At 34.1% G+C, this 11752-nt stretch overlaps 2 protein-coding genes across 3 annotated transcripts; both read right to left on the reverse strand.

Annotated features, from left to right (window-relative positions):
* Nucleotides 1-6284: 6284 nt before the first annotated feature.
* Nucleotides 6285-7191, reverse strand: LOC114395764 (fimbrin-5-like). Of its 2 annotated transcripts, XR_003663098.1 has the most exons (3): nucleotides 7080-7191; nucleotides 6785-6919; nucleotides 6285-6676 (listed from the first exon to the last, which is right to left on the reverse strand). XR_003663098.1 is itself a non-coding variant. In XM_028357611.1 (2 exons), exons 1-2 carry the CDS (start codon nucleotides 6834-6836, stop codon nucleotides 6471-6473), a joined length of 258 nt encoding a protein of 85 aa, XP_028213412.1. In that variant the 5' UTR covers nucleotides 6837-7003; the 3' UTR covers nucleotides 6285-6470. The 2 variants fall into 2 exon arrangements, 1 of the variants encoding a protein (XP_028213412.1); XM_028357611.1 differs by lacking the exon at nucleotides 7080-7191 and having other exon boundaries at nucleotides 6785-7003.
* A 2499-nt stretch (nucleotides 7192-9690) lies between these two features.
* On the reverse strand, nucleotides 9691-11394 carry LOC114394794 (E3 ubiquitin-protein ligase RDUF1-like). Its single transcript, XM_028356468.1, has one exon. It carries the CDS (start codon nucleotides 11209-11211, stop codon nucleotides 10273-10275), a length of 939 nt encoding a protein of 312 aa, XP_028212269.1. The 5' UTR covers nucleotides 11212-11394; the 3' UTR covers nucleotides 9691-10272.
* Between the last annotated feature and the right edge of the window lie 358 nt (nucleotides 11395-11752).

An 11752-nucleotide genomic window follows, 5' to 3' on the forward strand; every position in this document is an offset into this window, starting at 1 on the left:
TTTCAATTTGTATGTTGTAAGTCAGCTTTGAGCACTAGACAACATTGACAAACTATACTTCTTTAAAGATATGCACAGTAATGGCCTCATGTCAAGCACCAAAGCTATTAAACAACGACCAACTGGAATTTCTCAATGGATTGAAGTTCTGAAGTCTATATGAAACCTAAAGATGTTCATGTTAAGGTTGTCGAATTACAAGAGAATATTTTGAGAAAAAATGAACAAGTGTTGTAATGCTATCAGTCCACTGGTCGAAGGAAACTTGAGCATATTGAGTGAATCTTAGCTCCGCCAAGTTAGCGAGTTTCATTATATTCGAACTTATTGTGTAAACACTCATTGAGTGATTATAATACATTTTCTATCAAACATATATTGTTTGTAAAATCTAAGAGTGACTTAGTGACAAAAAATACTTGGGTTCTAATCTTAGGGGATTAAATGTAGTGTCAAGAGTGACCTAGAAAGTATTCGTTGTAGCCAGAAGTGGCATAGAGTATACTTAGTTGTAATCAAAGAATTGATTAGTGAAACCCTTCAAGGTTTGAAGGAGAACTGGACGTAGCCCAAGAGTAGGGGTGAACTTGTGACTCCTACCTCATACATATATGTACTAATAATAAAAGAAATAAGAATTCTGAATTAATTATTTTTTTAAAACGCATTTAAATACAAGCCTTTCAAAAGGGTAAAAGACTCACATTTACTTTTTTAACATCAAAATAAAACTTGTCCAAATAAATAATAAATCATCTCGTCTCAAAACAAGGTCGTCCAAGACTTCATGCAATTAATATAGAAACATATATCCTAATGTCACATCCTATCAGAGTATTGTGTTCTCGTTTCCTCTAGCATGAGATTCTTCATAGTCATCCACCTAATCATCTACTCCCACGAATACAAAGTTCGAGATCATCACATGATCCAAACACAAATAGCACACGGGGAGTGAGTTATCACATTCCTAGCTAATATATATATATATATATATATATATATATATATATAATAAATGAGATATAACTTACTTAAACATAACTCATGTAATTCCACCTCTTTGTCATTTAAAATTCACTTTTCAATCTTCAATCACATTACACATGAATCACACAATCCGATCAAGATATAATAACACATCAATTTCATAATAAACAATTAGCAAGCATTATGCAACAGTTATGCTGAGACTCAATGCTATATACAATGTGGTACCATGTTAGTGAAAAACCACATTGAGGCGCTTAGGAGTACATAACAAGACACACTACAAAATGGATATTGTCAGATTACTCTCACTAAGTAAAATCATAGGGAGACCAGTCAGGATCACGTTGTTTTGCGAGAATACTCCAATCATATGAGATCAGCACAAACTTAAAGGAGCATTCAAACTGAGTGTATTTACCCCCAAGGTCTACACTCCGAAGAGTCTGTTCGGGTCTCTCCCGCCTGATTCAGATCCAACCCCTAAAACAATTTTTACATACAGACACTGTTCATGAATTATACAATACTCACGACCTCACACTCGTGTTTTAAACACGTTCAACACAATTGCACTACAATTTAACATTGGTTCTTAAATAGGAAACCTACACTTTCCCTTTAACACTGCGCATCAACATTTTTTTCAAGATAAACACTGATCGGGTTATTGTATAATTCACAACTCACGACACAAGTAATGTCACATCAAGTGTTAACTGCACACTTATTCACAACTAAAACTCATGTTTACAATTTCACATCTCATAATATCACAATCCATCATCACATGTTTACATGTATATCACAAATTAACACAGTTCAACTTTGCACTTGTACTAAATTTCAATAATAATATTATAATCCCAAAACAACATATTATTCCACAATTCATCACAAATTCAATTTATAAACACTGCTCATGAATTATACAATACTCATGACCTCACACTCATGTTTTGAACACGTTCAATACAATTGCACTACAATTTAATATTGGTTCATAAATAGGAAACCTACATTTTTCCTTTAACACTGCGAATCAACATTTTTCTTAAGATAAACATTGGTCAGATTATTATACAATTCATAGCTCACAACATAAGTAATATCACATCAAGTGTTAACCATACACTTACAACTAAAATTCATGTTCACAATTTCACATCTCATTATATCACAATCAACCATATCAAGTTTACACGTATCTCATAAATTGACACATTTCACTTTGCATTACTCAATCTTCATAACAATATTATAATCTCATTTAATAATTTATCACGCTTCATAACTCATATACGCATCACACAGAAATAATATTTGCATGACACAAAATACATACATACATACATACATGTTGATCATCATTGTGGGAGAGTTAGAACAAGATAATAATTTGTATAAAATAAGTCATTAAAGAATATTATTTAGAATATAATTCGCGTTAATTAAAAGAACTCAATTTTTTAAGGATTCACACTCAACACAAGAATATATCAATTTCATAGCAACTTCTCATTGGGACATCAATTGATTTGTCAAACATATATAATTCACAATTATAAATGCAAGGATAAAATCAAAATTTGCATAAACACCCAAAAACCCATTTTAGTTGATACTCTAAGGATCTCTACATATGTTTTCATTACTCCCCAATTGTGAATAACTCATTCCTTACCTCTAAGCGGATTTACGTGTGTATTGTGACAGTAATAGCAACATCTCTAACGATTTCCCGAGATTCCTTAAGTTTTTCTTCTAATTGTTCTGATAGGATTCTCAAAACGTTAGAGAGAAGGAGAAGAGATTGAAATCTCCATTCCATTATCTACGTGCGATGAATATTTCTCCATCTATAGGCATTATTTTGCAAATCCCAACAGTGAAGATGTACACAAATAAATAAAGAACCACATATCAAAATTTCACGACAATCCAACGATTAACGAATCTAAGATCATGGTTTTACTGAGACAATTTTGGGTTTCTGCGAGAAAAGAAAAAACTACGATACAAAGGATATTTTTCTCAGCTCTGACATGTTTTCTTAATTTCTAACGGTGAGAGTGTTCGAAAATGAGTTTCGAACCTGGTTTTTAAATTTTACGACAATCCAACGGTGAATGAGTCTGAGATCATCGTTTTTCTGAGATAGATTTGGTGGTATGCGAGAAAAAGAGATGATTTTGGAAGGAGGAAAAGGGAAAACGAAATTGAGAGGAAGAGGAGACGTAAAGAGTATCGTCAGAAAATTGACTTAAGATGTCTCTATTTATAGATAGGGTACTCATTTTATAAAAAAGAACTATATTTTATTCCCTATCAAATGAATAAATAAAATACTCTTTTTATTTTCTCTCAAACCATTATTTTAATTAATAAAGTTATTTCTCCTTATTTATTTAACTATAAAAAACTCATCATTTTTCTCAAACTCTATTTATTTATAAATAACAATCTTTTTTAAATTAGTTTACAAAAAAAATGGGATGTTACAAAACCAATATAAAACCTTTATGTTTTCTTTATTGCTTCTATATAACTAGTTATTTTCTATATATCACTTCTACACTATTACATCCAAGTTTTGTGACTGGTTTCTAAGCACAATGTGATTTTGAACTCCTTGGACAAAATCCTTTGTCCATTGATATCTGTTTGAAAAAAATTTTATTAGTTTCCGAAAGACCAAGTTTTTATTTATCACACTATTCAACCCCCCCACCCCCCCTTTACTAGTGTGCTTCAAACACTATGGCACCGATGATGTTGGAAAGAAAAAATATGTGGTGGGGAATTGACTGTGTTTTTGAATGAAAGATGACAAACTAATCATGGACTAGGTTCATGAGTATAAGAATCTGGTTGGTGATGTGTTGAATATAGGAATGAAGATGTGCGAGATATTGCAGGCTAACATGATGTTGGAGAAATTTCCATCCTCCTAGAGTAATTGTCGCAACCAATTGAAACAAAAGAAAAGAGATTTGTAATCAACCATATGAAGACTGAAGAGGCCAACAGACTTAAAGATAAGAATGCTTCACATTCTATAGATTCATTTAATGCTAATGTTGTTGAGTTTGCTAATCAAAAAAGGTTCAAAGGCAAAGGGAAAAAAAATTCTAGAAACAAGGACAATAGAAAAAATAGCTTAACTTCAACAAAAGTGACAACAAAATTCAAAAAAAGAAGATTGTTGGCTATGTTTATGGCATGTTTGGTCACAAAGCATACCAATGCAATATGAGATAGAGACAATAGAAGAAGTGTCAGAAGCTTGCTGCACCTCAAGCAAACTTGGCAGAAATAGAAGAAGTGATAGCTGTTGTGGTAGTGGAGGCAAACCTGGTGGAAAACAAAGTAGATTGGATTATGGATACTAGAGCTTCTAAACACCTGTGCACCAACAAAGAGCTCTTCCGCCAATTTTAGGATGTTATTGATGGAGAATGTATCTTCATGGGAAATTCTGCTACAATTGAAGCACTCGATAAAGGAAAGATTTTGCTCAAACTTATTTTTGTAAAAATCTTATATTTGAGTGATGTCTTGTATGTTCCTTCCCTACGTAGGAATCCAGTCTCTAGTAGCTTTACTTAATAAAGCTAGACTAAAATTGGTTTTTGAAGCTAATAAAGTCATAATAACTTAGAATGAGGACTTTGTGGGGGAAGGATACCACCTTGTTGATGGATTGTTTGTACTAAACACTATTGCTTTTGCATCTAATAATAATTTCTCTACTGGTTGTGCTTATATTGTTGAATCTGTTAATCTTTGGCATTATAGGTTGGGACATGTGAATGTGGATTCCATTAAGAAACTAAAAAATATGCATTTTATTAATATGTTAGATGCAAATAACTTCTCTAAGTGCCTTATATGTAAAAAATAATGGCAAAAATTATCATAAACCAAGAAAGAGAGAGAATTGATTTCAAAATGATATATGACCCCACATGAAAACTTTTCAAAATACATTCCTTAATTCAATTAATCCAAGAGATTTTTGGTGTGTTGCAAATACTTCTTGATTCCTTAAACTCAAACAAACACTTACCCAATTATGAACGACAATTATTCAAAGCTTAAAGGATAAGAATCTTATGCAAGAAGTGATACTTGAGATTAAAGGTTAGAAACAAAGATGCACACAATAATTTGTATTGATTTGATTTCTAGGAAATCTACACCCAGTTGATTCAAGCAACTGACTTGAACCTTTCAACTATAATCTTTTGAGTCACAAATAAACTCACAAGCAAATGCACACCACATATGCCTAATCTCTTGAAAACCTATCAAGATCTAACACACATGTAAAAAAACCCATTACATGCAAACCATTGAGAACCCTACTCAATGAAAAACAAAAAAATAGAATCACAATTTAGGAAAGATTTCACCTTGTCTGTGAAAGATATAAAAGTTTTGAAATACTCCCTATGTAACTTCAAACTACTCTTCATGATCCATGCCAAGATCCATTAAATCCATGTGAAATCATGATTTTTAATCAAGGATTCAAGTGGTGATGACACTTTGAGGTTTTTAGAAACTCTCTTAGTGAAAACATAATGAAAAATAAGAGAGATAAAGGTGTCACACCAAAATCCTTCAAAAAACTCATTTTTATAGTCTCATAACTAAAATAGTCGATTATGCCATACAGATTGTCAACAAAATTGTTCTTCGCATTACCTGGGTTTTCTGAAGGACATATAGTTGATTATATTACCATTTAATCAACTGTTTGAAAAAGCAACAACTTCTTCAGAACTAGATAGTCAATTAGATTCTTAGGATAATCGATTAGCTGTGAGTTGTTCTGAATTATGAGAATTCAAAGGCTCGATATAGTCGAAAATAATAGCATACAGTCGATTATCATGATGCAAAGTTGAAACTTCGTGATTATAAAAGCTAAGTTACAAAGTCCAACTCTTTAAGGCTTCAAATCAATGATTAATGCAATGATTAGCATGTAGAGTAATATTGATCTACTTCTCCTAGTCTAGGATGCATGTAAGCATGTTTACCACACACATTCAAGCATTATAAGTGTAAACATACATCCTAATAATGACTAAGGTTCCTCAAAACAAAATGCATCATCATCATCAAAATAAGCTAAGAGCCTTCATCTTTATCTACTCTTTATTTGCACAAATTTGGTCCTAAATTACACATTTTTTGGTGAGGAAGAATCATCGCCAATGATAAAAATTTACACAATATTTTGTGATGAAGCATTTGTTGTAATTATAATTTTTTGACAGCAAGTGTTGAATTGATTTTTTGTAGCTTTTATTTTTCTGATGAGAGAGTATATTTGTTGTCCTTAGACATTGTCCTAACCAAACAATGTGAAACACTATTGTTTTGACAAATTATGATAGTAAAATTGGGAAGCAAATTGGTGAATAAGAGAAAAAATGTCATACAAGATTTAGTTCGGCTGAAATCATGCCTCAACTTCTCAGTGGGTAAAATAAAAATAAAAAACAAAAACTCACCCTAAGGAAGGACTCAAAATCAATCTCTTCATCCATGTTCTGATGTGACTCTGCCAAGGCATCCTTAATCTCATCCTCAGTGAACAGTTCAGAGAAACCCTTCAATTTCTTAAAAATAGGTCGAAAATTTCCGACAGTAACACGTCCTGATTGAGTCCTTTCTGACACATAATAGAAAGAATGTAACAAACATACACAATGCGTGTTCTGAGTCTGAGATTGTGGTGTCGAAGAAAAAAAAATCAAAAGAGAGGAAGAAAGAAACATACCTTGGATTTGAGGGTTTGAAGTTCGACTTGAGTGAACTGGCTCTGAAGCCATGGATCAGAAACAAGGACACCGACGAAACTAGACATGTTCGACTCGGTTGGAGAAAAACAACAAACACTCGGAACAACATTGAGCTAACACACGAAAATCAAACGTTTAAAAGCCAATAGAAATAACACATTTGTTTTGAAATCAAATCAACGATGCGTGAATATTTAAATTACACCGATCCAACAGTAGATTGCGACAAGGCTGGCACGAAGCGATTGGGAAAGGAGAATTGAGAAAACGTACCTGAGAAAGTCAGAAAATGAGAGCGAGATTAAAAGGCTTCGTATAGAGGCTTGTGTTTGTTTGATTGTGCGAGAGAGGGAATGGGATAGGGAGAAAAAAAATGAAAGGACCTTTTTATTTTGTAGCACCTTAATTAAGATGTGACTGAGGTGTTACACTCTCTGATGATACTTTGAAGTTATAATAATTTTATGATTTTTTCTTACTTGAATAATTTATTTTATTTTATTTTATTTGATATAAAAAATTTGTAAAATTATATCACAAATACTTATAGGTAAAAGCTGAACCAAACATTAAAACTTCTTAAAAAAAAACTTCTTATTTTTTTAAGAAAAAAATAACAAAAAGATGAAGAATTTTTAGAAAGTTTAATATTTATGGCTATACACTCAATTATATCGATCTATAACATACATTTTATTGTAACTTTAATAACTATTAGTATTATTTTATAAACAACACTTTATGATGAAGTTTAAATTTAATTATATCAATATATAGTATATATGATATTACTTTTTATTATTTAATGAAATTTATATAATAATTGTTTATATTAGATTTAGAAATATAGTAACCAAAAATTGCTGTCAAAAATCTAAATAGATATAAGTAGTATGATGAGTTTTATGTTAATGTATTGAAAAACTCCTATTATCTTCCGTGTTTTATCAATATATTCATAATTTATATATTGGTGTAAATTTTTTAGTTTGATCAAATTTATCATAAAACAAATTATAAATTATAATCATAATAAGTATAAATCTTTCCAAGATAGTAGTAAGCACACAAATTAAACCAAGAGTCATTCACACACTTACCAATACCAAGGTAGGATATGTGGCATTTTATTGTTTGAAAACTCCAGATATTTTATTAACCTTCACCTAAACAAAAGATAATCATATAATATGATGATGACAAAACATCTGCTGCAGCAAATGACCACACCAATCATTCGTAACATTAATGATGATTATGCATAAAGTATACAGCTTAAAACTGTAAACCAGAAACCATACCCTAGAATCAAGAATCAACCATAAATAAAAACCCCAAATCTCACATGTCATCAAGCAATAGAGTGAATCAACAGATTCCAGTCATTTTAACAAATACCAGATTGCATTATAAGCTCGGGAAAGAAAGTGTGTTCCTTGAGTCATGCATAAACTCAAGAAAATTGAGGCAAACATATGCTTAAAGTTGAAAAGATCCTATAAAATAACGACAGAGAGCCACAGGCGCAATGAAACTTCCTAATGCATCACATAAGATCCCAATAGAGGCATCCTGGCATTCAGTAGAAAAAAACATAAAAAGCAATTGGTAAAACACAAAAAGAGACATGCAAGTTTATGGCGAGTTTAAGATATCAGAGAATCCCTCCTTAACAATTTTTTGTAAGCATGTCAAATGCCATTAAGCAAACATACAAATATCACTTTATTGACTATAGTGAGAAAAGATTTTTCACTCAAACATTAGTAATAAGAAAATTCCCCAACAAAAGAAGTCAGCATATGCAAATGGCATCTGAATGCAGCTAATGCTGGCATCATTTTGCATTCAGTTGTCAAATTACTTTCCTTCAATCTTCTAGTGAAGTAAAGTGACATATCACAATACCTTCAAAGTATCACTGGCAACCGCCTACAAGAGAAATACATATGAAAAGTACACTTGAAAATTATTCAAGTTATGAGCATTTATTTCCTTTTTTACCCAGTCAAGATAAAACTTGCAAATGAAAGTGGTCAAGCAAGAAAAAGGACACCCAAAACCAGAGAATACAACATAGCTTCTTAAATGTAGATTAGACCATTAAAGGCATAGGTGAGAGTCAATCCCTAGATTGACAATTTACTCAGTCATAAGTAGCATGATCCTCCTAAATAAGCATCAGACAACACAAAAGGAGGTGGAGTTCTTATTTCAAATGGTGATCTATTTTCCTTAACCCATCCTTTACTGCTATTTGGTACTATCATATATGAATAAGCAATTTTCAATTGCCCAATTCTAAAGGTGTGAAATGTTCATCTACCTAAACCAATCACATGGAAAATGAAATTTGAAAGCGACAAATGCCACCAAAGCAGACCCACAAATATTAAACACCACCTAACATGAACCCATAAGAAACCAAAGCCGTGGTAGACAAAGAAACAAACCATGTTACATCAACAATAGAAGTCATAATTTCTCATAACCCAATAGAACCACATTTCAAAACAAATAAAACACCATAACTCACAAGCATTAATTACTCTAACAACAAAACCAATAAAATTATTCAAAACCAAAAGACAAAGAGATACAACAACAGTTACACAAGATCCTCTTCCACCCCCAATTTCCACCCTAACATGACATCCCATCTTCATGTCTTCCATCCTAACTCACTCATCACAACCACAAGCAAACTGCATAACCCTGAACCTGAATTTCTTAAACAGTCAGGAATTTAACACATTCATGCAATCAGCTAATCTTAACTAAATCATGTTTCATCTCATACAACAACAACAAAGCCTTATCCCACTAAGTGAGATCGGCAAAAAGAAATCACACAACAACATTTAATACTGTTAAAAACTAAAACTTCAGGAAATACAAATCATATTTTTATCTCATAAATAAATTATCAATTATAAAAATACATATCAGAAGTTTAAACCGTCTGATCCTTATCCAACAGCACTAATTCACAACTGCCTGAATGCTCTTATCCAGTTCCCAAAACCCTGTGCCAATCCAAAACCGCCATTCAGCAATTTCCAGAAACCGTTTTATCAGTTATAGTTATTTACAGTATCAGAATCCAATCGAATACTTAACAGACTAAAAACATTACAAAAAAAAAAAAAATCGCAATTCCCCTAAAAATTCAAACGAATACTCAGTAAACTAAAAACATCACAAAAAATTGAAAATCCCACTGTGGTCGGGGTTGCAGTATCGTGATTGTTTCCGATACTACAGAAAAAATTGCAGACAGAAGCAGCTGATGCGACCGCAATTGCAATCACGTTTTTTTCAAAACCTTATTGCGGGGTCTCGTCCCGGCCGAGTCTTTGATATGACAAAACGCGACCAATGTGGTGACGCCGATTGCGAGACCGCTTTACAGAGTCAGTGACCTCAAAAACCTTGAGGTTACGGTGGAAATTGCAGTGTTTTTTTTTTAAGAGCGAGATCTTCCGTTGGCACGCGAATTTCTCGTTCGGCGAGAAAACGAGCTCCTCACCCTCCCGAAATACGAAAAGACATTCCTCAGAGCAGAACCGAACCCTCTGCTCTCCCTAGACCTCCCAACAGAGCTATCCCAAGCGACTCTTCTGGGAGCGCCGTTAGCGCCGTTAAACCCTCCGTCCATCTCCGTGTAAACCAGCGGGAGCTCCCTCCCTCCGATGAACCTGCCCACAGCGAATCCCCCCCCAGGAAGTCTCCAAATAGTCAACCCCACAGTATTATTGTTACTATTACTATTACTTTCTTCAACTTCATCGGAAGGAACCTCGTGGCGGCACACGGGGCACGAGTTTCTCACCGAGAGCCACGGCACGATGCACTCTGAGTGGTACACGTGCCCGCACGGCATCTCACGTGCGTCGCAGTTGATCTCAAAATTCTCCATGCAAACCGCGCAGTGGGATTCTGCGTAGGTGTGGCTCGCGAGGATCTTAACCACCGGCATCGACTCAATCGCCGCTTTCGACGCCGCCGCGGGGGGAGGCGGAGCGCTGCCCCCCGCGGCGCCGTCGAGCTGGTCGAGTAAATTGTCGAAGCCCGAGCCCAAAAGAAACTCGGTTACTCCTTGCGGTAAGGGGCGGAGAGTGCTTGGGCCGGAGGAACCTGAAACGGCGTCGTTGTAGTAGAGTTCGAAGTTCCGCGTTTCGGGCGAGACGACGTCGTTCGCGTTGCGGAGGACGATTACCGGGTTGAAGGGGGACCCGCCGCCGCCGCGCGTGGATCGGCGCGAGTGGGGAGGGGTTTGTAGCTCTTCTAGGAAGCCGGAGTTGCAATCTGGGCAGAGGAGAACGGCGTCGTTTTGTGGAACCCTAACGATGCGGTTGCAGCGGTAGCACCAGAATGATGAAGACGGAGATCCCAGTGATGCCATTAACTTTTTTTTTTCTTTTCTTTTCTCTTTCTCTATCCTTCGAATCGGGAAAGAATTAAGAAGGAATTCGAATGTTTTTTTTGTTGGTCTTTCTCTTGGCTGAGAAATGAGGGTGAGATTTTCCGGAAAAATTCTCGAGTGCGAGAATTGGTGAGGGGGTTTAGAAACAGAGAGAGTACGGGTTGAAAGTGAGGGAGATATTTATAATTTAATTGAATTTGTATTTTATAGTTGATTTTTTTTTTCTTACTAAAAACAAGAAGACGCTTTACCATGTGCGTGAAACTGAAGAACTATTAACTGTATTTCGTATTTTTTTAATAATTTAATATAAAAAATAAGATTTTAGATTTTTTAAGATAATAAGTTCGTTTTTTATGGTGATTAACTGATTATTTTATCGTAAAAAATTACATATATTTCATAATTATGTTTTGGGCAAGAGAATATTCCGACGCACATTCCTTTTATATTTTTGTTGAACTATTGAACATATGTGATATGTTAAAATTTAAGATGGAATAGTTTGAATATTATGAGT

The sequence above is a fragment of the Glycine soja genome, chromosome 18 (genome assembly GCF_004193775.1).
Source record: "Glycine soja cultivar W05 chromosome 18, ASM419377v2, whole genome shotgun sequence".
Taxonomy (NCBI): Eukaryota; Viridiplantae; Streptophyta; class Magnoliopsida; order Fabales; family Fabaceae; genus Glycine; species Glycine soja.